At 57.4% G+C, this 28,000-nt stretch overlaps 1 protein-coding gene across 1 annotated transcript in view; it reads right to left on the bottom strand.

Annotated features, from left to right (window-relative positions):
• Positions 1-9: 9 nt before the first annotated feature.
• Positions 10-28,000, bottom strand: part of PRR12 (proline rich 12) — a 49,859-nt gene continuing 21,868 nt past the window's right edge. The window contains 14 exon segments of the mRNA XM_074531639.1: positions 10-1,681; positions 3,356-3,451; positions 5,715-5,843; positions 7,210-7,307; positions 7,380-7,503; positions 9,938-9,991; positions 9,993-10,180; positions 10,183-10,268; positions 11,657-11,787; positions 14,058-14,174; positions 20,650-20,947; positions 21,765-21,825; positions 25,138-25,534; positions 25,536-25,679. Coding sequence (XP_074387740.1) covers positions 1,541-1,681; positions 3,356-3,451; positions 5,715-5,843; positions 7,210-7,307; positions 7,380-7,503; positions 9,938-9,991; positions 9,993-10,180; positions 10,183-10,268; positions 11,657-11,787; positions 14,058-14,174; positions 20,650-20,947; positions 21,765-21,825; positions 25,138-25,534; positions 25,536-25,679 — 2,064 coding nt within the window. The 3' untranslated portion in view covers positions 10-1,540.

Raw genomic sequence — 28,000 nt, 5'->3', positions numbered from 1 at the left:
GTCCTCATATTTTGGGGGGGGTCCTCGTATTTTGGGGTGCTAAATTGGGGGGGTCTCCCCCACATTGGGGTCCCTATGATGGGAGGTTCAGTCTTTGTCCCCTCTGCCATTCTGGGGGTGTCACCCCATTTTTTGGGGGGGATCCCCATTTTTGGGGGGTTTCCCATCCTTTGGAGGGGTCTCCATATTTTAGGGGGGGGTCCTCTGTATTTTTGGGGGGGGGGTCCTCGTATTTTGGGGTGCTAAATTGGGGGGGGTCTCCCCCACATTGGTGTCCCCATAGCAAGAGGTTCAGTCCTTGTCCCCCCTTTGCTGTTTCAGTGGTGTCACCCTCCATTCTGGAGGTGTCACCCCGTTTTTTGGGGAGCATCCCAGATATTGGGGGTGTCCCCATTTTTTAGGGGGGATCCCGGATTTTTGGGGGCTCCCCATTTTAGGGGGGATCCTCATTTTAGGGGGTTCCAGGTGTCCCCATCCCATGGCAGCAGGTTCAGTCCTTATCCCGGGGGTGTCCCCTCTCCATGTCACCCCGATTTTTTGGGGGGTGTCCCCAATTTCGGGGGGGTGTCACCCCGATTTTTTGGGGGGGATCCTCATTTTAGGGGGCGTTCCAGGTGTCCCCATCCCATGGCAGCAAGTTCAGTCCTTATCCCGGGGGGGTCCCCCCGATTTTTTGTGGGGTGTCCCCGATTTTTTGGGGGGGGTCCCCAATTTTGGGGGGTGTCACACTGATTTTTTAGGGGGGGGATCCCCATTTTAGGGGGGGTTCCAGGCATCCCCATCCCATGGCAGCAGGTTCAGTCCTTATCCCGGGGGTGTCCCCTCTCCATGCCGGGGGTGTCACCCCATATTTTGGAAGGGATCCCCGATTTTGGGGGGGAGGGGGGTCCCATTTTTGGGGGGCCCCATTGGGGGGGGTTCCAGGTGTCCCCATCCCTGTGGCAGCAGGTTCAGTCCTTATCCCAGGGGTGTCACCCCGATTTTTTGGGGGGTGTCCCCCCAGTTTTTTCTGGGGGTGTCCCCAATCCCAGGGGGTGTCACCCCGGTCTTTTGGGGGGATCCCCGATCCCAGGGGTGTCCCCCGATTTTTTGAGGGGTATCCTCGATCCTGGGGGTGTCACCCCGATTTCTAGGGGGTGTCCCCAATCCCAGGGGGTGTCCCCGTGGGTTTTTTAGGGGGTGTCCCCAATCCCGGGGGTGTCACCCTGAATTTCTGGGCGGTGTCCCCCCGGTTTTCTGGAGGGTGTCCCGGATGCCGGGGGTGTCCCCCCCTGGGTTTTTTGGGGGGTGTCCCCAATTTCTGGGGGGTGTCCCCCCGGTTTTTTGGGAGGGGATCCCCGATTTCTGGGGGGTGTCCCCGATTTCTGGAGGGTGTCCCCGATCCCAGGGTGTCACCCCGAATTTCTGGGGGGTATCCCAGATTTCTGGGGGGTGTCCCCCCGGTTTTTTGGGGGGGATCCCCGATCCCAGGGGTGTGTCCCCCCGGTTTTTTGGGGGGGATCCCCGATCCCAGGGGTGTGTCCCCCCGTGTTTTCGGGGTTCAGGCGCACTTGGCGCGCGCCTGGGCCAGCAGGTCGCTGAAGGAGTCGAAGAGGCGCTCGAGCCAGGGCTGGTTGCGCATGCAGCGCTGCACCACCTCCTCCTGGCCCAGGTCCTCGGCGCGGCCCTCGATGGCCGTCGTCTGCGGGGACACACGGACACACGGTCAGCGGGCAGGGGGCAGCGGGGAGGGGTCAGTGGGGAGGGGAGTGGGCAGTGGGGAATGGTCAGTGGGACAGGGAATGGTCAGTGGGATGGGGAATGGTCAGTGGGGAGTGGGCAGTGGGGAATGGTCAGTGGGGAGTGGGCAGTGGGGAATGGTCAGTGGGACAGAGAATGGTCAGCGGGGAATGGTCAGTGGGGAATGGTCAGTGGGATGGGGAATGGTCAGTGGGGAATGGTCAGCGGGGAGTGGTCAGCGGGGTGGGGAATGGTCCGTGGGAGAGAGAATGGTCAGCGGGGAATGGTCAGCGGGCAGGGGTCAGTGGGGTGGGGAGTGGGACAGGGAGTGGTCAGTGGGACAGGGAATGGTCAGTAGGACAGGGAATGGTCAATGGGACGGAGAATGGTCAGTGGGGAGTGGTCAGTGGGGAGTGGTCAGTGGGGAGTGGTCAGTGGGACAGGGAATGGTCAGCGGGTTGGGGAATGGTCAGTGGGGAATGGTCAGTGGGGAGTGGTCAGTGGGGAGTGGTCAGTGGGACAGGGAATGGTCAGCGGGTTGGGGAATGGTCAGTGGGGAATGGTCAGTGGGGTAGGGAATGGCCAGTGGGATGGAGCAAAGGGCCAAAGGGTGACCACCATGAGCGGGATGGTCACTGCCATGGCCACCAGGATGGGGATGGTCAGTGGGATGGACAGGACAACCAACGGGATGACCACCATGAGCAGGACGGTCACTGTGACAAAGTGACCGGCGGCGCGGTCAGTGTGAGGGGAGGGACACAGGTGACAGGGGGTGACATCCCAGGTGACACACAGGTGACACACACAGGTGACACCCAGGTGACACAGAGAGCACAGGTGACACACAGGTGACACTCAGGTGACACACACAGGTGACACAGGTGACACACAGGTGACACACACAGGTGACACACACAGGTGACACAGGTGACACACAGGTGACACACAGGTGACACACAGGTGACACAGGTGACTCAGGTGACACACAGGTGACAGGGGTGTGACCCAGGTGACACACACAGGTGACACACACAGGTGGCTCAGGTGACACACAGGTGACACCCAGGTGTCCCAGGTGACACTCAGGTGACAGGTGACAGACACAGGTGTCACACAGGTGACACACAGGTGACACACAGGTGACACACAGGTGACAGGTGACACACAGGTGTCACACACAGGTGACACACAGGTGACACACAGGTGGCTCAGGTGACACACAGGTGACACACAGGTGACACACACAGGTGTCATACACAGGTGTCACACACAGGTGACACACAGGTGTCACACACAGGTGGCTCAGGTGACACACAGGTGACACACACAGGTGACACACACAGGAGTCACACACAGGTGACACACACAGGTGACACACACAGGTGGCTCAGGTGCGCTCACCTCGTCCTTGCAGCGCTAGAAGGTGTGGGGACATGGGAGGGACCCAGGGGCACAGAGGGGTGGCCCAGGTGACACACAGGTGACAGGTGACAAGGGGTGTCCCAGGTGACAGATGTCACACACAGGTGACAGACAGGTAACACACAGGTGACTCAGGTGACACACAGGTGGCTCAGGTGACACTCAGGTGACACACACAGGTGACAGACAGGTGACAGACAGCCATGCTCACCTCGTCCTTGCAGCGCAGGAAGGTGTGGTACTTGTAGTGGTGCAACGAGTGGTACAGCGTGTACAGGAACGACTTCTCCACCTCCACCTTGAACTCCTGCGGGGACACCGCGGGTCAGGGACACACCTGGGACAGCCTGACACACCTGGGACAGCCTGACACACCTGGGGACAGCCTGACACACCTGGGACAGCCTGACACACCTGGGGACAGCCTGACACACCTGGGGACAGCCTGGGACAGCCTGACACACCTGGGACAGCCTGACACACCTGGGACAGCCTGACACACCTGGGGACACCTGGGACACCTCGGGATAGCCTGACACACCTGGGGACAGCCTGACACACCTGGGGACAGCCTGACACACCTGGGACAGCCTGACACACCTGGGGACAGCCTGACACACCTGGGGACAGCCTGGGACAGCCTGACACACCTGGGGACAGCCTGACACACCTGGGGACAGCCTGGGACACCTGGGGACACCCTGGGGACAGCCTGGGACACACCTGGGGACAGCCTGACACACCTGGGGACAGCCTGGGACACCTGGGACACCTGGGGACACCCTGACACACCTGGGGACAGGGACACACCTGGGGACAGCCTGGAACCCCCACACACACCTGGGGACAGCCTGACACAGCTGGGGACAGCCTGGGACACACCTGGGGACACCCTGACACACCTGGGGACAGCCTGACACACCTGGGGTCAGGGACACACCTGGGGACAGCCTGGAACCCCCACACACACCTGGGGACAGCCTGACACACCTGGGGACCCCCCAAACCCCACCTGGGACCTCCACACACACCTGGGGACACCCTGGGACATCTGGGGACCCCCTGGGACGCCCACACACACCTGGGGACCCCCCAAACCCACCGAGGCTCAGGGACACACCTGGGGACACCCACACACACCTGGGGACCCCCCAAACTCCACCTGGGGACCCCCAAACCCACCTGAGACCACCCAAACCCACCTGGGGACTCCCCGGGACCCCCAAATCCACCTGGGGATCCTCTGGGACCCCCAAACTCACCTGAGACCTCTCAAACCCTCCTGGGGACCCCAGACCCACCTTGGGACCCTCTGGGACCCCCCAGACACACCTGAGACCCCCCCCCAAACCCACCTGGAGACCCCCTGGGACCCCCAAACACACCTGAGAGACCCCAGACCCACCTGGAGACCCCCCAAACCCACCTGGGGACCCCAAAGGACACTGAGACCCCTCAAACCCCACCTGTGACCCTTCTGGGACCCCCCCAAACCCACCTGGGGACCCCCCAAACCCACCTGGGAATCTCCCAGGACCCCCAAACCGCACCTGGGACCCGTCTGGTGACCCCAGACCCCACCTGTGACCCCCAGACTCCACCTGTGACCCCCCAGGTACCCCCCAAACCCCACCTGTGCCCCCTCAGGTACCCCCCAAACCCCACCTGGGACCCCCAAACCCCACCTGTGAACCCCCAGGTACCCCCCAAACCCCACCTGGTGACCCCTCAGGAGCCCCCAAACCCCACCTGGGACCCCTCAAACCCCACCTGTGCCCCCTCAGGTACCCCCCAAACCCCACCTGGGACCCCCAAACCCCACCTGTGACCCCCCAGGTACCCCCCAAACCCCACCTGTGACCCCCTCAGGTACCCCCAGGTACCCCTCAAACCCCACCTGTGCCCCCCAGACCCCACCTGTGCCCCCCAAATCCCACCTGTGCCCCCTCAGGAGCCCCCCAAACCCCACCTGGGACCCCCTCAGGTCCCCCAAACCCCACCTGTGCACCCTCAGGAGCCCCCAAAACCCCACCTGTGCCCTCTCAGGTACCCCCAGGTACCCCTCAAACCCCACCTGTGCCCCCCAAATCCCACCTGTGCCCCCTCAGGAGCCCCCCAAACCCCACCTGGGACCCCCTCAGGTCCCCCAAACCCCACCTGTGCCCCCTCAGGAGCCCCCCAAACCCCACCTGTGCCCTCTCAGGTACCCCCAAGACCCCACCTGTGCCCCCCAGGTACCCCCAAACCCCACCCTGTGCCCCCCAGGCACCCCCAGGTACCCCCCAAACCCCACCTGTGCCCCCCAGGTACCCCCAGGTACCCCCAAACCCCACCTGTGCCCCCCAGGTACCCCTATATCCGTACCTGCGGTTTGCCCACGCTCCGTTTCACCTTGCTCAGCGTTTTTCGGTTGTACGGGTCCCCCCAAACCCCACCTGTGCCCCCCAGGTACCCCCAGGTGCCCGTACCTGCGGTTTGCCCACGCTCCGTTTCACCTTGCTCAGCGTTTTTCTGTTGTACGGGTCCCCCCAAACCCCACCTGTGCCCCCCAGGTACCCCCAAATCCGTACCTGCGGTTTGCCCACGCTCCGTTTCACCTTGCTCAGCGTTTTTCGGTTGTACGGGTCCCCGCCCGGGCGCAGCCGCACCAGGGACTCGCCGGGCTCGGCGTGCAGCTGCGGGAACGTGTGCAGCGCCTCCTGCCGGCGGGGAGCGCAGCGACAGCACCGTCAGGCCACCGACAGCACCGGGACAGCACAGGTGGGCACAGGGGAGGGCAGGGACAGCACCGTGAGGGCACCGACAGCACCCGTGGGCACAGGGGAGGGCAGGGTCAGCACCGTGAGGGCACCGACAGCACCCGTGGGCACAGGGGAGGGCACGGACAGCACAGGGACAGCATAGGGACAGCACAGGTGGGCACAGGTGGGCACAGGGGAGGGCAGGGACAGCACAGGGGACACCATAGGGACAGCACAGGTGGGCACAGGGGAGGGCAGGGACAGCACAGGGGACACCATAGGGACAGCACAGGGACAGCACAGGTGGGCACAGGTGAGGGCGGGGACAGCACAAGGACAGCACAGGGGAGGGCAGGTGGGCACAGGGGAGGGCAGGTGGGGGCAGGTGAGGGCAGGGACAGCACAGGGACACCATAGGGACAGCACAGGTGGGCACAGGTGAGGGCAGGGACACCGGTGAGGGTGGGGACAGGACAGGGACAGCACAGGTGGGCACAGGTGGGCACAGGGGAGGGCGGGGACAGCACAGGTGGGCACAGGTGGGCACAGGGGAGGGCAGGGACACCGGTGAGGGTGGGGACAGCACAGGGACAGCACAGGTGGGCACAGGGGAGGGCAGGGACAGCACAGGGAACACCATAGGGACAGCACACGGACAGCACAGGTGGGCACAGGTGAGGGCGGGGACAGCACAGGTGAGGGCAGGTGGGCACAGATGGGCACAGGTGAGGGCGGGGACAGCACAGGGTCACCACAGGTGGGCACAGGTGAGCTCAGTGACACCACAGGGACAGCACAGGTGAGCACAGGTGAGGGTGGGGACAGCACAGGGACACCACAGGGACAGCACAGGTGGGCACAGGTGGGCACAGAGGAGCACAGGTGAGCTCAGTGACACCACAGGGACACAACAGGTGAGCACAGGTGGGCACAGATGAGTGCAGGTGGGCACAGTGACACCATAGGGACAGCACAGGTGAGTGCAGGTGAGCACAGGGACAGCACAGGGAAGCATGGGTGTGCACAGGTGAGAGCAGGTGGGCACAGGTGAGCTCAGTGACACCACAGGGACACCACAGGTGAGCACAGGTGGGCACAGTGACACCATAGGGACAGCACAGGTGGGCACGGGTGGGCACAGGTGAGCTCAATGACACCACAGGTGGGCACAGGTGAGCACAGGTAACCATAGGGTCACCACAGGTGGGCACAGGTGAGCTCAGTGACACCACAGGTGGGCACAGGGACATCACCGTGGGGTCCCCCAAGCCCCCTGAGCCCCACAGCGCCCCCCCAGCCCCACAGCCCCCCCCAGCCCCCTCACCTGCAGGCTGGGGTTCAGCGTCACCCTCTTGAGCACCTTCTTCTTGTGGTCGTTGAGGATGCCGTCGATTTTCCGCATGGGGGGCAGGTACAGCTCATCTGGGGGGGCACCAAGGGGGGGTCAGGGGCAGATTCTGGGGGGTCCCTGGGTGGGTGGGGGGCGGGGCTCACCGTTGGTGTCCTCCAGGGCCTGGATCATGTCGGGGTCCAGGGCGGTGCTGACCAGCATCTCCACGTAGCTCCGGTACATTTCCTTCATGGCCCGCGTGTTCAGCACCCGCCCCGGCGGGGCCCGCTCTGCCGGACACGGCCCCTTTAAGGGGAGGGGCGCACGGACACGCCCACACCCCGAAAATGGGGTGAAAACCCCACCCACAAACTGGAGACACGCTGGCCCTTTAAGGGTACACATGCTCTCTTTCCAAAAAAGGGAAAACCCCGCCCACAAGTCAGAGACACACCCCTGTTATAAAGGAGTGCTGGCCCTTTAAGCGAGAGCCACGCCCCTTTGAGAGTCACACCCTTTTAAGGGAGCGCGGCCCCTTTAAGGAGAGGGGTGCACGGACACGCCCACACCCCGAAAATGGGGTAAACCCCACCCACAAGTCGGAGACATGCCCTCATTCTAAGGCAACGCTGGCCCTTTAAGGATAGACACGCCCACTTCCCAAAAAAGGAAAAAACCCCGCCCACAAGTCAGAGACACCCCCTCGTTATAAAGGAGCGCTGGCCCTTTAAGCGAGAGCCACGCCCCTTTGAGAGTCACACCCTTTTAAGGGAGCGTGGGCCCTTTAAGGAGAGGGGTGCATGGACACGCCCACACCCCAAAAATGGGGTAAAACCCCGCCCACAAGATGGAGATACGCCCTCATTCTAAGGCAACGCTGGCCCTTTAAGAGAAGACACGCCCACTTTCCAAAAAAGGGAAAAACCCCGCCCACAAGCTGGAGACACCCCCTCGTTATAAAGGAGCCCTGGCCCTTTAAGCGAGAGCCACGCCCCTTTGAGAGTCACATCCTTTTAAGGGAGCGCGGGCCCTTTAAGGAGAGGGGCACAGGGACACGCCCACACCTCAAAAATGGGGTAAAACCCCGCCCACAAGTCGGAGACACGCCCTCATTCTAAGGCAACGCTGGCCCTTTAAGAGAAGACATGCCCACTTCCCAAAAAAGGGAGAAACCCCACCCACAAGTTGGAGACACACCCCCATTCTGAAGGAGCACTGACCCTTTAAGGGTAGACACGCCCACTTCCCAAAAAAGGGAAAAACCCCGCCCACAAGTCAGAGACACGCCCCTGTTATAAAGGAGCGCTGCCTCTTTAAGAGAAAACCACGCCCCTTTAAGGGAGCCACGCCCCTTTGAGAGTCACACCCTTTTAAAGGAGCGCAGGCCCTTTAAGGGGAGAGGCACAGGGACACGCCCACACCCAAAAAAGGGAAAAACCCCGCCCACGAGTTGGAGACACGCCCCCATTATAAAGGCGCATGGGCCCTTTAAGGGGAGACCCTGAAATTCGGGGTCCCCCCTCCCCAATTTGGGGTCCCCAATTCCGTGTCCCCCTCCCCAATTCGGGGGTCCCCATTCCGTGCCCCCCTCCCCAATTCGGGGGTCCCAATTCCATGACCCTCCCCCCAATTTGGGTTCCCCCTCCCCAATTCGGGGTCCCCCCATTGTCCTCACCCTCCTCGCTTTAGGGGTCCCCCTCCCCAAATTTTGGGGTCTCCCCCCTCCCCAATTCGGGGTCCCCTGTTCCTCACTCTCCTCACTCTGGGGGTTCCCTCCCCAATTTGGGGTCCCAAACCTGTGCCCCCTCCCCAATTTGGGAGTCCCCATTCCGTGCCCCCCTCCCCAATTTGGGGGTCCAATTCCATGACCCCCTCCCCAATTTGGGGTCCCCATTCCGTGCCCCCCTCCCCAATTTGCGGGTCCTAATTCCATGACCCCCTCCCCAATTTGGGGTCCTAATCCGTGCCCCCTCCCCAATCCGTGTCCCCCTCCCCAATTTGGGGTCCCCAATCCCGTGCCCCCCTCCCCAGTTTGGGTTCCCCCTCCCCAGTTTGGGGGTCCCCATCCCATGTCCCCCTCCCCAATTTGGGGGTCCCAAATCCGTGCCCCCTCCCCAATTTGGGGTCCCCCATGCCTCACCCTCCTCACTCTGGGGGTCCCCTCCCCAATTTGGGGGTCCCAATGCCGTGCCCCCCTCCCCAATTCTGGGGTCTCAATTCCGTGTCCCCCTCCCCAATTTGGGGTCCCCCATTGCTCTCACCCTCCTCGCTCGGGGGGTCCCCTCCCCAATTTGGGGGTCCCAATTTGGGTTCCCCCTCCCCAATTTGGGGTCCCCCATTGCTCTCACCCTCCTCGCTCGGGGGTCCCCTCCCCAATTTGGGAGTCCCCATTCCGTGCCCCCCTCCCCAATTTGGGTTTCCCCTCCCCAATTTGGGGGTCTCAATTTGGGGCCCCCCTCCCCAATTTGGGGTCCCCCGTTCCTCACCCTCCTCGCTCGGGGGGTCCCCCTCCCCAATGCTGTGCCCCCCTCCCCAATTTGGGCGGTCCCAATCCCGTGCCCCCCCTCCCCAATCCATGCGCCCCTCCCCAATTTGGGGTCCCCCCGTTCCTCACCCTCCTCGCTCGGGGGGTCCCCTCCCCAATGCCGTGTCCCCCTCCCCAATTTGGGGGTCCCAATTTGGGTTCCCCCTCCCCCAATTCGGGGTCCCCCATTGTCCTCACCCTCTCCTCGCTCGGGGGGTCCCCGCTCGACTCCGACTCCGACGTCGTCGCCAGCCTCCTTGAGCCATTTTTTCCTCTTTTTGGGGGGGGGCTCCGCCTTCACCTTGGGGGGCTTCGCTTTGGCCTTGGGGGGGGCCGCGGGGGGGGCGCGGGGGGGGCCCCGCGTGGGGGCGCGGGGGGGGGGAGGGGCGGCCTCGCTCCGGGGCTGTTTCTCCGTTTTTGGGGTTTTTTCCGCTTTTGGGCTTTTTCGGGTTTTTGGGGTTTGTCCGGGGGGTCGGGTCTGGGGGGGGGAGGGGCTTTGGGGGCGCTGGGCTTGGGGTGGGTTTGTCTCCTGTGGGGGGGGAAAGGGGCGGGGTTAGAGGGGGCGTGGCCACAGGTGTGCCCAGGTGTGCCCAGGTATGCCCACAGGAGTGCCCAGGTACCCATAGGTGTGCCCCAGGTGTGCCCAGGTGAGTCCAGGTGTGCCCAGGTGTACCCATAGGTGTGCCCAGGTGAGCCTATGTGTGCCCACAGGTGTGCCCAGGTGCCCCAGGTGTGTGCCCAGGTGTGCCTACAGGTGTGCCCAGGTACCCATAGGTGTGCCCAGGTGTGCCCAGGTACCCACAGGTGTGCCCAGGTGTGCCTATGTGTGCCCCAGGTGTGCCCACGTGTGCCCAGGTACCCATAGGTGTGCCCAGGTGTGCCCAGGTGTGCCCAGGTGCCCCAGGTGTGTGCCCAGGTGTGCCTACAGGTGTGCCCAGGTACCCATAGGTGTGCCCAGGTGTGCCCAGGTACCCACAGGTGTGCCCAGGTGTGCCTATGTGTGCCCCAGGTGTGCCCACGTGTGCCCAGGTACCCATAGGTGTGCCAAGGTGTGCCCATAGGTGTGCCCAGGTACCCACAGGTGTGCCCAGGTGTACCCACAGGTGTGACCAGGTACCCATAGGTGTGCCCAGGTGTGTGCCCAGGTGTGCCCAGGTGCCCCAGGTGTGCCCACCTGAGCGCCAGGGGGCGGTGCCAAGGTTTCCTGGAGCACACCCTTACCGTCCCCATGTACCCAGGTGTGCCCCCAGGTGTGCCCAGGTGCCCCAGGTGTGCCCATTGTACCTGAGCGCCAGGGGGCGGTGCCAGGGTTTCCTGGAGCGCACCCTCACTGTCCCCATGTGCCCAGGTGTGCCCAGGTGCCCCAGGTGTGCCCAGGTGTGTGCCCAGGTGTATCTCAGTGCCCACCTGAGCGCCAGGGGGCGGTGCCAGGGTTTCCTGGAGCACACCCTCACTGTCCCCATGTACCCAGGTGTGTGCCCAGGCGTGCCCAGGTGTGTGCCCAGGTGTGTGCCCATGTACCCAGGTCTGTGACCAGGTGTGCCCAGGTGCCCCAGGTGTGTGCCCATTGTACCTGAGCGCCAGGGGGCGGTGCCAGGGTTTCCGCGAGCACACCCTCACTGTCCCCATGTCCCCAGGTGTGTGCCCAGGTGTGCCCAGGTGTGCCCAGGTGTATCTCAGTGCCCACCTGAGCACCAGCGGGCACTGTCCCCATGTCCCCAGGTGTGTGCCCAGGTGTGTCCAGGTCCCCAGGTGTGTGCCCATGTCCCCAGGTGTGTGCCCAGGTGTGCCCATTGTACCTGAGCGCCAGGGGGCGGTGCCAGGGTTTCCTGGAGCACACCCTCACTGTCCCCATGTACCCAGGTGTGTGCCCAGCTGTGTGCCCAGGTGTGTGCCCAGGTGTGTCCCAGTGCCCACCTGAGCGCCAGGGGGCGGTGCCAGGGTTTCCGCGAGCACACCCTCACGTAATCCTTCTTGTTGACGTTCTCCAGGAATTTGACGTAGAGCCGCTGGTACCGGTGCTTGGCATCCCCGAAATAGCCCAGGTACTGCGGGGGGGGGGCACAAACGGGGGTCAGGGGCACCCCAAAATCCCCAAAAATCCACCCAAAAATTACCCTAAAATACCAAAAACTCTAAAAGTTTTATCCCAAAAATCCCCCAAAAAATTACCAGAAAAATCTCTGGAAAATTACCCCAAAAATCCCCCCAAAATTACCCCAAAAATCCCAAAAAATTACCCCAAAAATCCCAAAAAAAATTACTCTAAAATACCAAAAATTCCAAAAAATCCACCCCAAAATCCACCCCAGGTACTGCGGGGGGAGGGGCAAAAATGGGGGGTCAGGGGCACCCCAAAATCCCCAAAAATCCCCCCAAAAATCCCCAAAAATCCCAAAAAATCCCCCCCAAATTAACCAAAAATCCCCAAAAAATCCCACCAAAATTAACCAAAAATACACAAAAAATCCCCCCAAAAATCCCCCCCAAATTAACCAAAAATCCCTAAAAAATCCCACCAAAATTAACCAAAAATACACAAAAAAAATCCCCCCAAAAATCCCCCCCCAAATTACCCAAAAAATCCCCAAAAAATCCCACCAAAAATTACCCAAAACCACACAAAAATCCCCCAAAATCCCCCCCAAAACCATCCCAGGTACTGTGGGGGGAGGGGCAAAATCGGGGCTCAGGGGCACCCCAAAAATCCCCCCAAAAATCCCCAAAAAATCCCCCCAAAATTAATCAAAAATCCCCAAAAAATCCCACGAAAATTAAGCAAAAATACACAAAAAATCCCCCAAAAATCCCCCCAAAATTAACCAAAAATCCCCCAAAAATCCCACCAAAATTAACCAAAAATACACAAAAAAATCCCCCCAAAAATCCCCCCCCAAAATTACCCAAAAAATCCCCCAAAAATCCACCCAAAAATCCCCCCAAAATCCCAAAAAATCCCCCCAAAAATTACCCCAAAAATCCCAAAAAATTACTCCAAAAATCCCCCAAAAAATTACCCTAAAATACCAAAAATTCCAAAAAATCCACCCCAAAATCCACCCCAGGTACTGCGGGGGGAGGGGCAAAAATGGGGGGGTCAGGGGCACCCCAAAATCCCCTAAAATCCACCCAAAAATTCATTCCAAAAATCCCTCCAAAATTACCCCCAAAATTACCCTAAAATACCAAAAACTCCAAAAAATTTACCCCAAAAATCCCCCAAAATCACCCCAAAAATCCCAAAAAATTACTCCAAAAAATCCCCAAAATCACCCCAAAAATTTACCCAAAATCTCCCCAAAAATTCCCCCAAAAATCCCAAAAAATTACCCCAAAAATCCCCAAAAAATCCCCCAAAATTACCCCAAAAATGACCCCCAAAATTTACCCAAAATCACCCCAAAAATCCCCCAAAATTCCTCTCCAAATTACCCCAAAATCCACCCCAAAACCTTCCCAGGCCCCCCAAAATTCTCCCCAAAATCCCCCAAATTCCCCCCAAAATTACTCCAAGGACCCCAAATCCCAAAATCCCATTTTTGGGGGTGTCCCCGATAGTTTTGGGGTCACCCCGGTATTTTTTGGGGCACCCCAAAATTCAGAGAAAGATCCCAAATCTCCCATTTTTTAGGGAAATTTTGATTTTTTTTAAGGGAGAAAATCTCAGATTTTAGTGCCATGCCCCAGATTTAGGGTGAAGATTTTCAGGGTTATCCTCCCAAATTTTGGTGGTTTTTTTTTTGGGGTCCCCCCATTTTTAGGGCACCCCAAAATTTGAGGAGAGGCCCCAAATCTCAAATTTTTAGGGAAATTTTGATGGTTTTTAGGGGAGAAAATCTCCGATTTCAGTGACACATCCCAGGTTTGGGGTGAAGATTTTCACCTCAGGGTTATCCTTCCAATTTTTGGGGGTTTTTTTTGGGGTCCCCCCATTTTTAGGGCACCCCAAAATTTGAGGAAAGATCCCAAATCTCCCATTTTTAGGGAAATTTTGATGTTTTTTAGGGGAAAAATCTCCGATTTTAGTGACACATCCCAGGTTTGGGGTGGGACTTTTCACCCAGAGATTTGGGGGTTTTTTTTGGGGTCCCCCCCATTTTTAGAGCACCCCCAAATTTCAGAGAAAGCTCTCAAATTTTTTAGGGAAATCTTGGGATTTTTTAGGGGAAAAATCTCCGATTTCAGTGACACATCCCAGGTTTGGGGTGGGATTTTTCACCCAGAGATTTGGGGTGTTTTTTGGGGGTCTCCCCGGTATTTTGGGGGTGTTTTTTGGGGGTCTCCCCGGTATTTGGGGGTGTTTTTGGGGGTCCCTCACGTTGCTGGTGGCGCAGAACTGGCGCTGCCCGTCCTTGATCTCGGGGGTGAATTTCTGCAGCAGCGCCTTCTGCACCCTCCAGATGGGCGGCGGCTCCCGGCCCGTCTGCAGCGCCAGCTGGGGGAAACGGGGGGTCAGCACCCCAAAATCCACCCAAAGTCACCCCAAATTTATCCCAAATCCATCCTAAATCATCCACACCCATTCGAGGTCACTGAAACCCCAAAATCCCCCCAAAATCCACCCAAAATCCACCCCAAAGTCACCCCCAAATTTATCCTAAATCCATCCCAAATTCATCCAGAGCAATCCAGAGCCGTTCAGAGTCACAGGAACCCCAAAATCCCCCAAAATTCACCCCAAAGTCACCCCAAATTTATCCCAAATCCATCCTAAATTCATCCCAAATCACCCAGAGCAATCCAGAGCCATTCAGAGTCACGGGAACCCCAAAATCCCCCCCAAAATCCCCCAAAAATTCACCCAAAATCCACCCCAAATTTACTCCAAATCCATCCCAAATCAGCCAGACCCATCCAGACCCATTCGAGGTCACAGGAACCCCAAAATCCCCCCAAAAATTCACCCCAAATTTACCCCAAATCCACCCCAAATCCATCCCAAGTCCATCCAGAGCCATTCAGGGTCACAGGAACCCCAAAATCACCCCAAAATTCACCCCAAAATTCACCCCAAAGTTACCCCAAATCCATCCTAAATCACCCAGAGCAATCCAGAGCCGTTCAGGGTCACAGGAACCCCAAAATCCCCCAAAAATCCCCCAAAAATTCACCCCAAATCCACCCCAAATCCATCCTAAATCCATCCTAAATCATCCAGACCCATTCAAGGTCACCGAAACCCCAAAATTCACCTCAAATTACCCCAAATCCATCCTAAATCCACCCCAAATCCCCCAAAAATTCACCCCCAAATTAACCCCAAATCCATCCCAAATCACCCAGAGCAATCCAGAGCCATTCAGAGTCACAGGAACCCCAAAATCCCCCAAAATCCCCCAAAATCCACCCCAAAGTCACCCCAAATTTATCCCAAATCCATCCTAAATCATCCAGACCCATTCGAGGTCACTGAAACCCCAAAATCCCCCCAAAATTCACCCCAAAGTCACCCCAAATCCATCCCAAATCCATCCTAAATCATCCAGAGCAATCCAGAGCCATTCAGGGTCACAGGAACCCCAAAATCCCCCCAAAATCCCCCAAAAATCCACCCCAAAGTCACCCCAAATCCATCCCAAATCCATCCTAAATCATCCAGACCCATTCAAGGTCACCGAAACCCCAAAATCCACCCCAAATTGACCCCAAATCCATCCCAAATCCATCCAGAGCCATTCAGAGTCAGAAGAACCCCAAAATCCCCCCAAAATTCACCCCCAAAGTTACCCCAAATTTATCCTAAATCCATCCTAAATCATCCAGAGCTGTTCAGGGTCACAGGAACCCCAAAATCCCCCAAAATCCCCCCAAAATCCATCCCAAAGTCACCCCAAATCCATCCCAAATCCATCCTAAATCATCCAGATCCATTCAAGGTCACCGAAACCCCAAAATCCCCCAAAATTCACCCCAAAGTTACCCCAAATCCATCCTAAATCCATCCCAAATCCCCCAAAAATTCACCCCAAATTGACCCCAAATCCATCCCAAATTCATCCAGACCCACCCAGAGCCGTCCAGAGTCATTGGAATGCCAAAAATCCCCCCAAAATTCACCCCAAAGTTACCCGAAATCCCCCAAAATTCACCCCAAATTCACCCCAAAGTTACCCCAAATCCATCCCAAATATCACCCAGAGCAATCCAGAGCCATTCAGAGTCACAGGAACCCCAAAATCCCCCAAAAATTCACCCCAAAGTTACCCCAAATCCATCCCAAATCCATCCTAAATCCATCCCAAATCACCCAGAGCAATCCAGAGCCGTTCAGGGTCACAGAAACCCCAAAATTCCCCCAAATTTACCCCAAAGTTACCCCAAATCTATCCCAAATCACCCAGAGTAATCCAGAGCCGTTCAGAGTCACAGGAACCCCAAAATCCCCCAAAAATTCACCCCAAATTTACCCCAAATCCATCCCAAATCCATCCAGACCCATCCAGAGCCGTTCAGGGTCACAGGAACCCCAAAATCCCCCCAAAATCCCCCCAAAATTCACCCCAAAGTTACCCCAAATCCATCCCAAATCATCCACACCCATTCAAGGTTACCGAAACCCCCAAAATCCCCCCAAAATTCACCCCAAAGTTACCCCAAATCCCCCAAAAAATTCACCCCAAATTCATCCCAAATCCATCCAGACCCATGCAGAGCCATCCAGGGTCACAGGAACCCCAAAATCCCCCCCAAAATTCACCCCAAATCCACCCCAAATTCATCCAGAGTCATGGGAATGCCAAAAACCCCCCAAAAATTCACCCCAAATTTACCCCAAATCCATCCAGACCCATCCAGAGCCGTTCAGAGTCACAGGAACCCCAAAATCCCCCCAAAAATTCACCCCAAATCCACCCCAAATTTACCCCAAATCCATCCCAAATCCATCCAGAGCAATCCAGAGCCATTCAGGGTCACAGGAACCCCAAAATCCCCCAAAAATTCACCCCAAATTAACCCCAAATCCATCCCAAATCACCCAGAGCAATCCAGAGCCGTTCAGAATCACAGGAACCCCAAAATCCCCCAAAAATTCACCCCAAATTCACCCCAAAGTTACCCCAAATCCATCCTAAATCCATCCTAAATCATCCAGACCCATTCGAGGTCACCGAAACCCCAAAATCCCCCCAAAATTCACCCCAAAGTCACCCCAAATTTATCCCAAATCCATCCCAAATTCATCCGGAGCAATCCAGAGCCGTTCAGGGTCACAGGAACCCCAAAATCCCCCCAAAATCCACCCCAAAGTTACCCCCAAATCCATCCCAAATCCATCCTAAATCATCCAGACCCATTCAAGGTCACCGAAAACCCAAAATCCCCCCAAATTTACCCCAAAATCCACCCCCAAAGTCACCCCAAATCCATCCTAAATCCACCCCAAATCTCTCAAAAATTCACCCCAAATTGACCCCAAATCCATCCAGAGCCGTTCAGGGTCACAGGAACCCCAAAATCCCCCCAAATTTACACCAAATCCCACCCCAAATCCATCCAGACCCATGCAGAGCCATTCAGAGTCATGGGAATGCCAAAAATCCCCCCAAAAATTCACCCCAAATTTACCCCAAATTCACCCCAAATCCATCCAGACCCACCCAGAGCCGTTCAGGGTCACAGGAACCCCAAAATCCCCCCAAAAATTCACCCCAAATTCACCCCAAATCCATCCTAAATTCATCCCAAATCACCCAGAGCAATCCAGAGCCGTTCAGAGTCACGAGAACCCCAAAATCCCCCAAAAATCCCCCAAAAATCCACCCCAAAGTCACCCCAAATTTACCCCAAATCCATCCTAAATCATCCAGACCCATTCAAGGTCACCGAAACCCCAAAATCCCCCCAAAATCCCCCCAAAAAATTCACCCCAAATCCACCCCAAATTCATCCAGACCCACCCAGAGTCATGGGAATGCCAAAAACCCCCCCAAAAATTCACCCCAAATTTACCCCAAATCCATCCAGACCCATCCAGAGCCGTTCAGAGTCACAGGAACCCCAAAATCCCCCCAAATCCCCCAAAAATTCACCCCAAATCCATCCCAAATTTACCCCAAATCCCTCCAGAGTCACAGAAACCCCAAAACCCAAAAATTCTGCCCCAAATCCCAGTTCGACACCAGCTCAATCCCAGTTCAACCCCAGTTAAACACCAGTTCAATCCCAGTTAAACACCAGCTCAATCCCAGTTCAACACCAGTTCAGTCCCAGTTAAACACCAGCTCAATCCCAGTTCAACACCAGTTCAGTCCCAGTTAAACACCAGTTCAATCCCAGTTCAATCCCAGTTCGACACCAGCTCAATCCCAGTTCAATCCCAGTTAAACACCAGTAAAACACCAGTCCCAGTTCAGTCCCAGTTAAACACCAGTTCAGTCCCAGTTAAACACCAGTTCAATCCCAGTTCAACACCAGTTCAATCCCAGTTCTGAGTGGAGTCTCTCCCAGTGCTCCCAGTTCCTTTCCCAGTGCCATGTCCTCACTCCCAGTGCTCCCAGTCCATCCCAGTGACTCCCAGTCCATCCCAGTTCACTCCCAGTCCCTCCCAGTCCATCCCAGTCCCTCCCAGTCCATCCCAGTTCACTCCCAGTTTATCCCAGTGCCCTAAGTCTCTCCCAGTGCCTCCCAGTCCATTTCCCAGTGCCATGTCCTCACTCCCAGTGCCTCTCACTCCCCTTGCTTTGCTTCCCAGTCCCTCCCAGTTTATCCCAGTCCACCCCAGTCCCCTCAAAGTCCATCCCAGTGATTCCCAGTCCATCTCAGTTCACTCCCAGTTTATCCCAGTGTCCTCAAAGTCTCCCCCAGTTTATCCCAGTCCTTTTCCCACTCCGATTCCCAGTGCCAGATCCTCACTCCCAGTGCCTCTCACTCCCCTTGCTTGGCCTCCCAGTTCACTCCCAGTCTATCCCAGTCCATCCCAGTTCACTCCCAGTCCCTCCCAGTCCATCCCAGTGACTCCCAGTCCCTCCCAGGGCCCTCAAAGTCTCTCCCAGTGCCTCCCAGTCCATTTCCCAGTGCCAGATCCTCACTCCCAGCGCCTCCCACTCCTCTTTTTTTGCCTCCCACTCCCTCCCAGTGCACCCCAGTTTATCCCAGTCCAGACCAGTTCCCTCCCAAGTGCTCTCCACATCTCTCCCAAGCACCTTCTCAATGCCAGATCCTCACTCCCAGCGCATCTCACTCCGCTCACTTTGCCTCCCAGTCCCTCCCAGTCCATCCCAGTCCCTCCCAGTCCATCCCAGTTCACTCCCAGTTTATCCCAGTCCCTCCCAGTGCTCTCTCCACATCTCTCCCAGTCACCTTCTCAGTGCCAGATCCTCACTCTCAGTGCCTCCCACTGCCCTCGCTTTGCCTCCCACTCCCTCCCACTTTATCCCAGTCCCTCCCAGTCCCTCCCAGTCTATCCCAGTCCATCCCAGTCTGTCCCAGTCTCACCTTGAGCGCAGGGATGTCCCCTCCACCCTCACCACGAACTCGTCCCTCTCCCTGAAGATCCCCTCTGCCCCGCTCTGCTCCTCGTCACTGCTGTCCCCAGTGCTCCCAGTGCTATCCCAGTCCATCCCAGTCCCTCCCAGTCCACCCCAGTCCCTCCCAGTCCATCCCAGTTCACTCCCAGTTCCTCCCAGTCCCTCCCAGTGCCCTCTCAGTCTCTCCCAGTGCTCTCCACATCTCTCCCAGTCCCTTCCTCAGTGCCATGTCCTCACTCCCAGCGCCTCCCACTCCCCTCTCTTCACCTCCCAGTCCCTCCCAGTTTATCCCAGTCCCTCTGAGTCCCATCCCAGTTTATCCCAGTCCCTCCCAGTTTATCCCAGTCTCACCTTGAGCGCAGGGATGTCCCTCCACCCTGACCACGAACTCGTCCCTCTCCCTGAAGATCCCCTCTGCCCCGCTCTGCTCCTCGTCACTGCTGTCCCCAGTGCTCCCAGTGCCCTCCCAGTCCCTCCCAGTCCATCCCAGTCCCTCCCAGTCCCTCCCAGTGCCCTCTCAGTCTCTCCCAGTCCCTCCCAGTGCCCTTCCAGTGCTCTCCACATCTCTCCCAGTCCCTTCCCCAGTGCAGATCCTCACTCTCAGTGCCTCCCATTCCCCTCGCTTTGCCTCCCAGTTCACTCCCAGTCCATCCCAGTGACTCCCAGTCCCTCCCAGTGCCCTCTCAGTCTCTCCCAGTCCATCCCAGTCCCTCCCAGTTCACTCCCAGTCCCTCCCAGTTTATCCCAGTCCCTCCCAGTGCCCTCTCAGTCTCTCCAGTGCTCTCCACATCTCTCCCAGTCCCTTCCTCAGTGCCAGATCCCCACTCTCAGTGCCTCCCACTCCCCTCTCTTCACCTCCCAGTCCCTCCCAGTTTATCCCAGTGTATCCCAGTCCCTCCCAGTCCCTCCCAGTCCGTCCCAGTCTCACCTTGAGCGCAGGGATGTCCCCTCCACCCTCACCACGAACTCGTCCCTCTCCCTGAAGATCCCCTCTGCCCCGCTCTGCTCCTCGTCACTGCTGTCCCCAGTGCTCCCAGTCCATCCCAGTGCATCCCAGTTCAGTCCAGTCTCTCCCAGTCCCTCCCAGTCCCCTCAAAGTCTCTCCCAGTGCCTCCCAGTCCCTTCCTCAGTGCCACGTCCTGATGTCCAGCGCCCCCCAGTCTCCTCCACTCCCCTCCCAGTCCCTCCCAGTTCATCCAGTCCCTCCCAGTCCCATCCCAGTCCCTCCCAGTCCGTCCCAGTCCCTCCCAGTCTCACCTTGAGCGCAGGGATGTCCCCTCCACCCTCACCACGAACTCGTCCCTCTCCCGGAAGATGCCCTCTCCCCCGCTCTGCTCCTCGTCACTGCTGTCCCCAGTGCTCCCAGTGCCCTCCCAGTCCCTCCCACTTTATCCCAGTCCATCCCAGTCGCTCCCAGTCCATCCCAGTCGCTCCCAGTCTCACCTTGAGCGCAGGGATGTCCTCCACCCTGACCACGAACTCGTCCCTCTCTCTGAAGATGCCCTCTCCGCCGCTCTCCTCCTCGTCGCTGGTGTCCCCGCACACGGCGGCCGTGCCCTGCTTCTGCGCCAGGTGCAGGGGCGCTCGGGGGGCTCGGGGGGCTCCGGGGACCCCCGGGGGGGGCTGGGGGATCCCCCGGGGCGGGGGCGGCAGAGCTGGGGGGAGGGGAGGCGGGGGGGGGAGGGGCGGGCTCGGGCTGGGGGGGCTCCGGGGGGGCGGGGGGAGGGGAAGGGGGGGGGTCCTCCGGCGGGGGGGGCGGCTGCAAAAGAGAAATAAATAAAATTAGCAAGGTCCTGGAAGGGTAATGGCAAGTCTAGAAGGTCCTGGAAGGGTACTGGGAAGTCCCGGAAGGCCCTATGAACCTCTGGAAGGTCCTGGCAGGTCCCTATGTAACCCTGGCAGGTCTCTATGTAACCCTGGAAAGTCCCTATGAACCAATGGAAGGTCCTGGCAGGTCCCTATGTAACTCTGCAAGGTCCCTATGAACCAATGGAAGGTCCTGGAAGGTCCCTACGTAACCCTGGAAGGTCCCTATGAACACCTAGCAGGTCCTGGAAGGTCACATGAACCCCTGGCAGGTCCTGGCAGGTCCCTGTGTGGGTCCCCGGGGCTGGGGGGCTCCGGGGGGGCGGGGGGAGGGGAAGAGGGGGGGGTCCTCCGGTGGGGGGGCGGCTGCAAAAGAGAAATAAAACAGTTAGACAGGTCCTGGAAGGGCAATGGCAAGTCCTAGAAGGTCCTGGAAGTGTCTTAGAAGGGTCCTGTGAAGACCTGGAAGGGCCCCATGAACCTCTGGAAGGTCCTGGAAGGTCCCTATGAACACCTGGAAGGTCCTCATGAACACATGGCAGGTCCTGGCAGGTCCCTATGTAACCCTGGAAGGTCCCTATGAACCAATGGAAGGGCCTGGAAGATTCGTATGACGCTCTGGAAGGTCCCTATGAACACATGGAAGGTCCTGGCAGGTCCCTACGTAACCCTGGAAGGTCCCTATGAACACCTGGCAGGTCCCGATGTAACCCTGGCAGGTCCTGGCAGGTCCCTGTGTGGGTCCCCGGGGCTGGGGGGGCTCCGGGGGGGCGGGGGGAGGGGAAGGGGGGGGGTCCTCCAGCGGGGGGGCGGCTGCAAAAGAGAAATAAATAAAATTAGCAAGGTCCTGGAAGGGCAATGGAGACTCCTGGAAAGTCCTGGAAGGGTCCTGGGAAGCCCTGGAAGGGCCCCATGAACCTCTGGAAGGTCCTGGCAGGTCCCTATGTAACCCTGGAAAGTCCCTATGAACCAATGGAAGGTCCTGGCAGGTCCCTATGTAACCCTGGCAGGGCCCATGAATCCCTGGCAGGTCCTGGAAGGTCACCATGAACACATGGCAGGTCCCTATGTAACCCTGGAAGATCTCTATGAACCACTGGCAGGTCCTGGAAGATCCGTATGAGGCCCTGGAAGGTCCCTATGAACCAATGGAAGGTCCTCATGATCCTATGGAAGGTCCTGGCAGGTCCCTATGAAACCCTGGAAGGTCTTGGAAGGTCCCTATGAACCAATGGAAGGTCCTGGAAGGTCACCATGAAACCCTGGAAGATCTCTATGAATCCTGGAAGGTTCCTGGGAATCCCTAAAATGTCCCCATGAACCCCTGGCAGGTCCTGGCAGGTCCCTGTGTGGGTCCCCGGGGCTGGGGGGGCTCCGGGGGGGCGGGGGGAGGGGAAGGGGGGGGGTCCTCTGGTGGGGGGGCGGCTGCAAAAGAGAAATAAATAAAATCAGCAAGGTCCTGGAAGGGCAATGGAGACTCCTGGAAAGCCGTGGAAGGGCCCCATGAACCTCTGGAAGGTCCTGGAAGGTCCCTATGGACACCTGGAAGGTCCCCATGATCCCATGGAAGGTCCTGGCAGGTCTCTATGTAACCCTGGAAGATCCCTATGAAGCAATGCAAGGTCCTGGCAGGTCCCTATGTAACTCTGCAAGGTCCCTATGAACCCCTGGAAGGTCCTGGAAGGTCACCATGAAACCCTGGAAGATCTCTATGAACCCTGGAAGGTCCTGGAAGGTTCCTGGGAATCCCTAAAATGTCCCCATGAACTCCTGGCAGGTCCTGGCAGGTCTCTATGTAACCCTGGAAAGTCCCTATGAACCAATGCAAGGTCCTGGAAGGTCCCTACGAAGCCCTGGCAGGTAACCATGAACCCATGGAAGGTCCTGGCAGGTCCGTATGTAACCCTGGAAGGTCACCATGAACCCCTGGCAGGTCCTGGAAGGGCCAATGGAACACCTAGAAGGTCTCTGTGAACCAATGGAAGGTCCTGGCAGGTCCCTATGTAACACTGGAATGCCCTCATGAACCCCTGGAAGGTCCTGGAAGGTCTCTATAAACCCCTGATAGGTCCTGGCAGGTATATATGAACTACTGGAAGGTGCTGGCAGGTACATATGAATTACTAGATGCTCTCTATGGGTCCTGGCAGGTGCATATGAACCCCTGGAAGGTCCTGGAAGGTCTCTATGAACCCCTGGATACTCTCGACAGATCCTGGAAGGTTCCTATGAAACCCTGGAAGGTGCTGGGAGGTCCTGGCAGGTGCATATAAACTCCTAGAAGGTCTCTATGGACTCCTGGATGCTCTCTATGGGTCCTGGAAGCTCCATTCAAACCTATGGATCCTGTGGAGCTCCACAGCAGGTCCTGGCAGCTCCATACAAACCCCTGGATGGTCTCTACAAGGCGCTAGAAAGTTCTGGATGGTCTCTGTGCCCCCCTAGAAAACCCCGGCAGGTCCTGGCAGGTGCATATAAACCCCTGGATGGTCTATACAAGGACCTGGAAGGTCGTGGAAGGTCTCTATGGGTCCTGGAAGGTTCCTATGAACTCCTGGATGGTCTTGGGAGGTCTCTAGGAACTCCTGCATGCTCTCTATGGGTCCTGGAAGCTCCATATGAACCCCTGGCAGGTCCATATGAACTACTGGAAGGTCTCTATGGGTCCTGGCAGGTTCCTATGAACCCCTGGCAGGTCCTGGAAGGTCTCTATAAACCCCTGACAGGTCCTGGCAGGCACATACAAACTACTGGAAGGTCTCTATGGGTCCTGGCAGGTTCCTATGAACCCCTGGCAGGTCCTGGAAGGTCTCTATAAACCACTGACAGATCATGGCAGGAACATATGAACTACTGGAAGGTCTCTATGGGTCCTGGCAGGTGCATATGAACTCCTGGAAGGTCTCTATGAACCCCTGGATGCTCTCTACAGATCCTGGAAGGTTCCTATGAACCCCTGGAAGGTCCTGGAAGGTCTCTATGAACCCCTGGATACTCTCTACAGATCCTGGAAGCTCCATATGAACCCCTGACAGGTCCTGGCAGGTACATATGAACTACTGGATGCTCTCTATGGGTCCTGGAAGCTCCATATGAACCCCTGGCAGGTCCTGGCAGGTGCATATAAACCCCTGGAAGGTCTCTACAAGGCCCTAGAAAGTTCTGGATGGTCTCTGTGCCCCCTAGGAACCCCTGGCAGGTCCTGGCAGGTGCATATAAACCCCTGGATGGTCTCTACAAGCCCCTGGAAGGTTCCTATGAACTCCTGGATGGTCTTGGGAGGTCTCTAGGAACTCCTGCATGCTCTCTATGGGTCCTGGAAGCTCCATATGAACGCCTGGATGCTCTCTATGGATCCTGGAACCTACATACGAACTCCTGGAAGGTCCTGGCAGGTGCATATGAACTCCTGGAAGGTCTCTATGGACCCCTGGGTGTTCTCTATGGGTCCTGGAAGCTCCATATGAACCCCTGGCAGGTTCCTATGAACCCCTGACAGGTCCTGGCAGGTACATATGAACCCCTGGATGGTCTCTACAAGCCCCTGGAAGGTCCCTATGGTTCCTGGCAGGTCCTGGCAGGTACGTAGTGCTCTCACCTTGTGCTTAGGGTGGTTCCCAGTGCCGAGATGGCCGAGCTGATGCTCTTCTGCAGGTCCTGGCAGCTCCCTATGAGCCCCTGGACACTCTCTATGACCCTCCCTCAGGTTCTGGCAGGTACATATGAACCCCTGGATGCTCTCTATGGGTCCTGGCAGGTGCATATAAACTCCTGGAAGGTCCTGGAAGGTCTCTATAAACCCCTGACAGGTCCTGGCAGGCACATACGAACTACTGGAAGGTCTCTATGGGTCCCGACAGGTGCATATGAACCCCTGGCAGGTCCTGGAAGGTATCTATGAACCCCTGACAGGTCCTGGCAGGTATATATGAACTACTGGAAGGTCTCTATGAACCCCTGGATACTCTCTACAGATCCTGGAAGCTCCATATGAACCCCTGGCAGGTCCTGGCAGGTACATATGAACTACTGGAAGGTCTCTATGAACCCCTGGATACTCTCTACAGATCCTGGAAGCTCCATATGAACCCCTGGCAGGTCCTGGCAGGTCCATAGCGCTCTCACCTGGTGCCTCGGGCGGCTCCCTGCGCTCCGGGGGCTCGTCCAGCGCCGAGATGGCCGAGCTGATGCTCTTCTGCAGGTCCTGGTTCTTGCTGACCGAGTCCTCCTCGTCGCTGGAGAAGGACGGCAGCGTCTCCAGGTTCCTCTTGAGCTCCTCGTCCAGGCGCTTGCAGGGCGAGGGGCAGCCGCCCATCACCAGCCCCTCGCCGGCCTCGCCCGCCTCCAGGGACCCCCCCAGGGGGAAGCTCTGGGGGGCGCCGGCCTTGGGGGGCTTGGAGGGGCTGGGGGGCAGCGGCTGCGGGCGCTTGCCGGCCTTGAGGAAGTCCAGGAAGGAGGCCATGAAGGAGCCCGACTTCAGCTCCGGCGCCTTCTCCTCGGCCTCGCGCGGCCGCGGCGCCGCCTTCGGGCGGCTCTGGGGGGGCTCCTGCGCCGCGGGAGGGGCGGGGGGCTCGGGGACCCCCGGGAATGGGGGGGGGAGGGGCGGCGGGGCCGGGGGGAGGGGCAGGGGGAGGGGCGGGCTCGGGTTTGGAGACGGCGAGTTTGATCTGTGGGGAGAGAAATGGGAGATACTGGTTATACTGGTTTGTACTGGGAGACACATTGATCAGTCCCTGATCTACCCCAGAGACCCCCAGTTTGATCTGTGGGGAGAGAAATGGGGTACTGGTTATACTGGTTTGTACTGGGAGACACATTGATACAGCCATTACCAACCCCAGTTTGATCTGTGGGGAGAGAAATGGGGTACTGGTTATACTGGTTTGTACTGGGATGCATTGATCAATCCCTGATCTACCCCAGAGACCCCCAATTTGATCTGTGGGGAGAGAAATGGGATACTGGTTATACTGGTTATACTGGTTTGTACTGCGATGCATTGATCAATCCCTGATCTACCCCAGAGACTCCCAGTATGGGGGATACTGGTTATACTGGTTTGTACTGGTTATACTGGGATGCATTGATACAACTATCAGCACCCCCAGTTTGATCTGTGGAGAGGGAAATGGGGTACTGGTTATACTGGTTTGTACTGGTTTGTACTGGTTTGTACTGGGAGACACATTGATCAGTCCCTGACCTACCCCACAGACCCCCAGTTTGATCTGTGGAGAGAGAAATGGGATACTGGTTATACTGGTTTGTACTGGGAGACACATTGATACAACTATCAGCACCCCCAGTTTGGTCTGTGGGGAGAGAAATGGGGTACTGGTTATACTGGTTTGTACTGGTTATACTGGGAGACACATTGATCAATCCCTGATCTACCCCAGAGACCCCCAGTTTGGTCTGTGGGGAGGGAAATGGGGGATACTGGTTATACTGGTTTGTACTGGTTATACTGGTTTGTACTGGGAGACACATTGATACAACTATCAGCACCCCCAGTTTGATCTGTGGGGACAGAAATGGGATACTGGTTATTCTGGTTACACTGGTTTGTACTGGGAGACACATTGATCAATCCCTGACCTACCCCAGAGACCCCCAGTTTGATCTGTGGGGAGAGAAATGGGATACTGGTTATACTGGTTTGTACTGGGATACACATTGATCCATCTCTGATCTACCCCAGAGACTCCCAGTTTGATCTGTGGGGAGGGAAATGGGAGATACTGGTTATACTGGTTTGTACTGGGATACTCTGATCCTGCCCTGATCTACCCCAGAGACCCCCAGTATGGGGGATACTGGTTATACTGGTTTGTACTGGGACTTCCTGACCCATCTATGACCCCTTATCAGACACCCCCAGTTTGATCTGGGGGGGTCACTGGTTTATACTGGTTTATACTGGGAGACACTGATCCATCCACGGACACCCCCAGTTTGATCTGGGGGGGTCACTGGTTTATACTGGGAGACACTGACCCCTCCATGGACACACCCACTTTGATATGGGGGGGAAACCCAATTTTGGGGCATTTTGGACCATTCCGGCCACACCAAACCCCCCCAAAATCCTGAATTTTGGACCATTCCGAGCACACCAAACCCCCCAAAACACCCCCCAAAATCCTGAATTTTGGACCATTCTGGCCACACCAAACCCCCCCAAAATCCTGAATTTTGGACCATTCCGGCCACACCAAACTCCTCAAACCCTCGCAAATCTCCCCAAACCCCAATTTTGGGGCATTTTAAGGCCATTCCAAGCACCCCAAACCCCTCAAAACCCCAAATTTGGGACATTTTGGGACCATTCCGAGAAGAGCAAACCCCTTAAATCCCAATTCTGAGGAATTTTGGGTCAATTTGGAGCAAAACAAAACCCTCAACCCCCGCCAAAAACCCAATTTTGGGGTATTTTGGGACCATTCCAAGCACCCCAACTCCCCAATTTCGGGTAATTTTAGGCCCATTCCGAGCATCCCAACCTCCCAATTTTGTGTCATTTTCGGCCCATTCCAAGCACCCCAAACCCCCCAATTTTGGGACCATTCCGAGCACCCCAAACCCCCCAATTTTGGGTCATTTTAGGGCCATTTGAGCACCCCAAAACCCCAATTTTGCGCCATTTTTGGCCCATCCTGAGCACCCCAAACCCCAAACTTGGGGACCATTCCAAACACCCCAAAACCCCCAATTTTGGGACCATTCCAAGCACCCCAAACCCCAAACCTTGGGACCATTCCGAGCAACCCAAATCCCCCAAACCCCCAAATTTTGGCACCATTTGAAGCTCCTCAACAACTTCCCCAAACCCCCCAATTTTGTGACCATTCCGAGCACCCCAAAACCCCAAACTTGGGGACCATTCCGAGCACCCCAAACCCCCCCAAAACCCCAATTTCGTGCCATTTTCGGCCCATCCTGAGCACCCCAAACCCCCAATTTTGTGCCATTTTCAGGACCATTCTGA

The sequence above is a fragment of the Zonotrichia albicollis genome, chromosome 38, assembly GCF_047830755.1.
Source record: "Zonotrichia albicollis isolate bZonAlb1 chromosome 38, bZonAlb1.hap1, whole genome shotgun sequence".
Lineage (NCBI taxonomy): Eukaryota > Metazoa > Chordata > Aves > Passeriformes > Passerellidae > Zonotrichia > Zonotrichia albicollis.
This window is presented reverse-complemented; position numbering and strand designations above follow the sequence as displayed.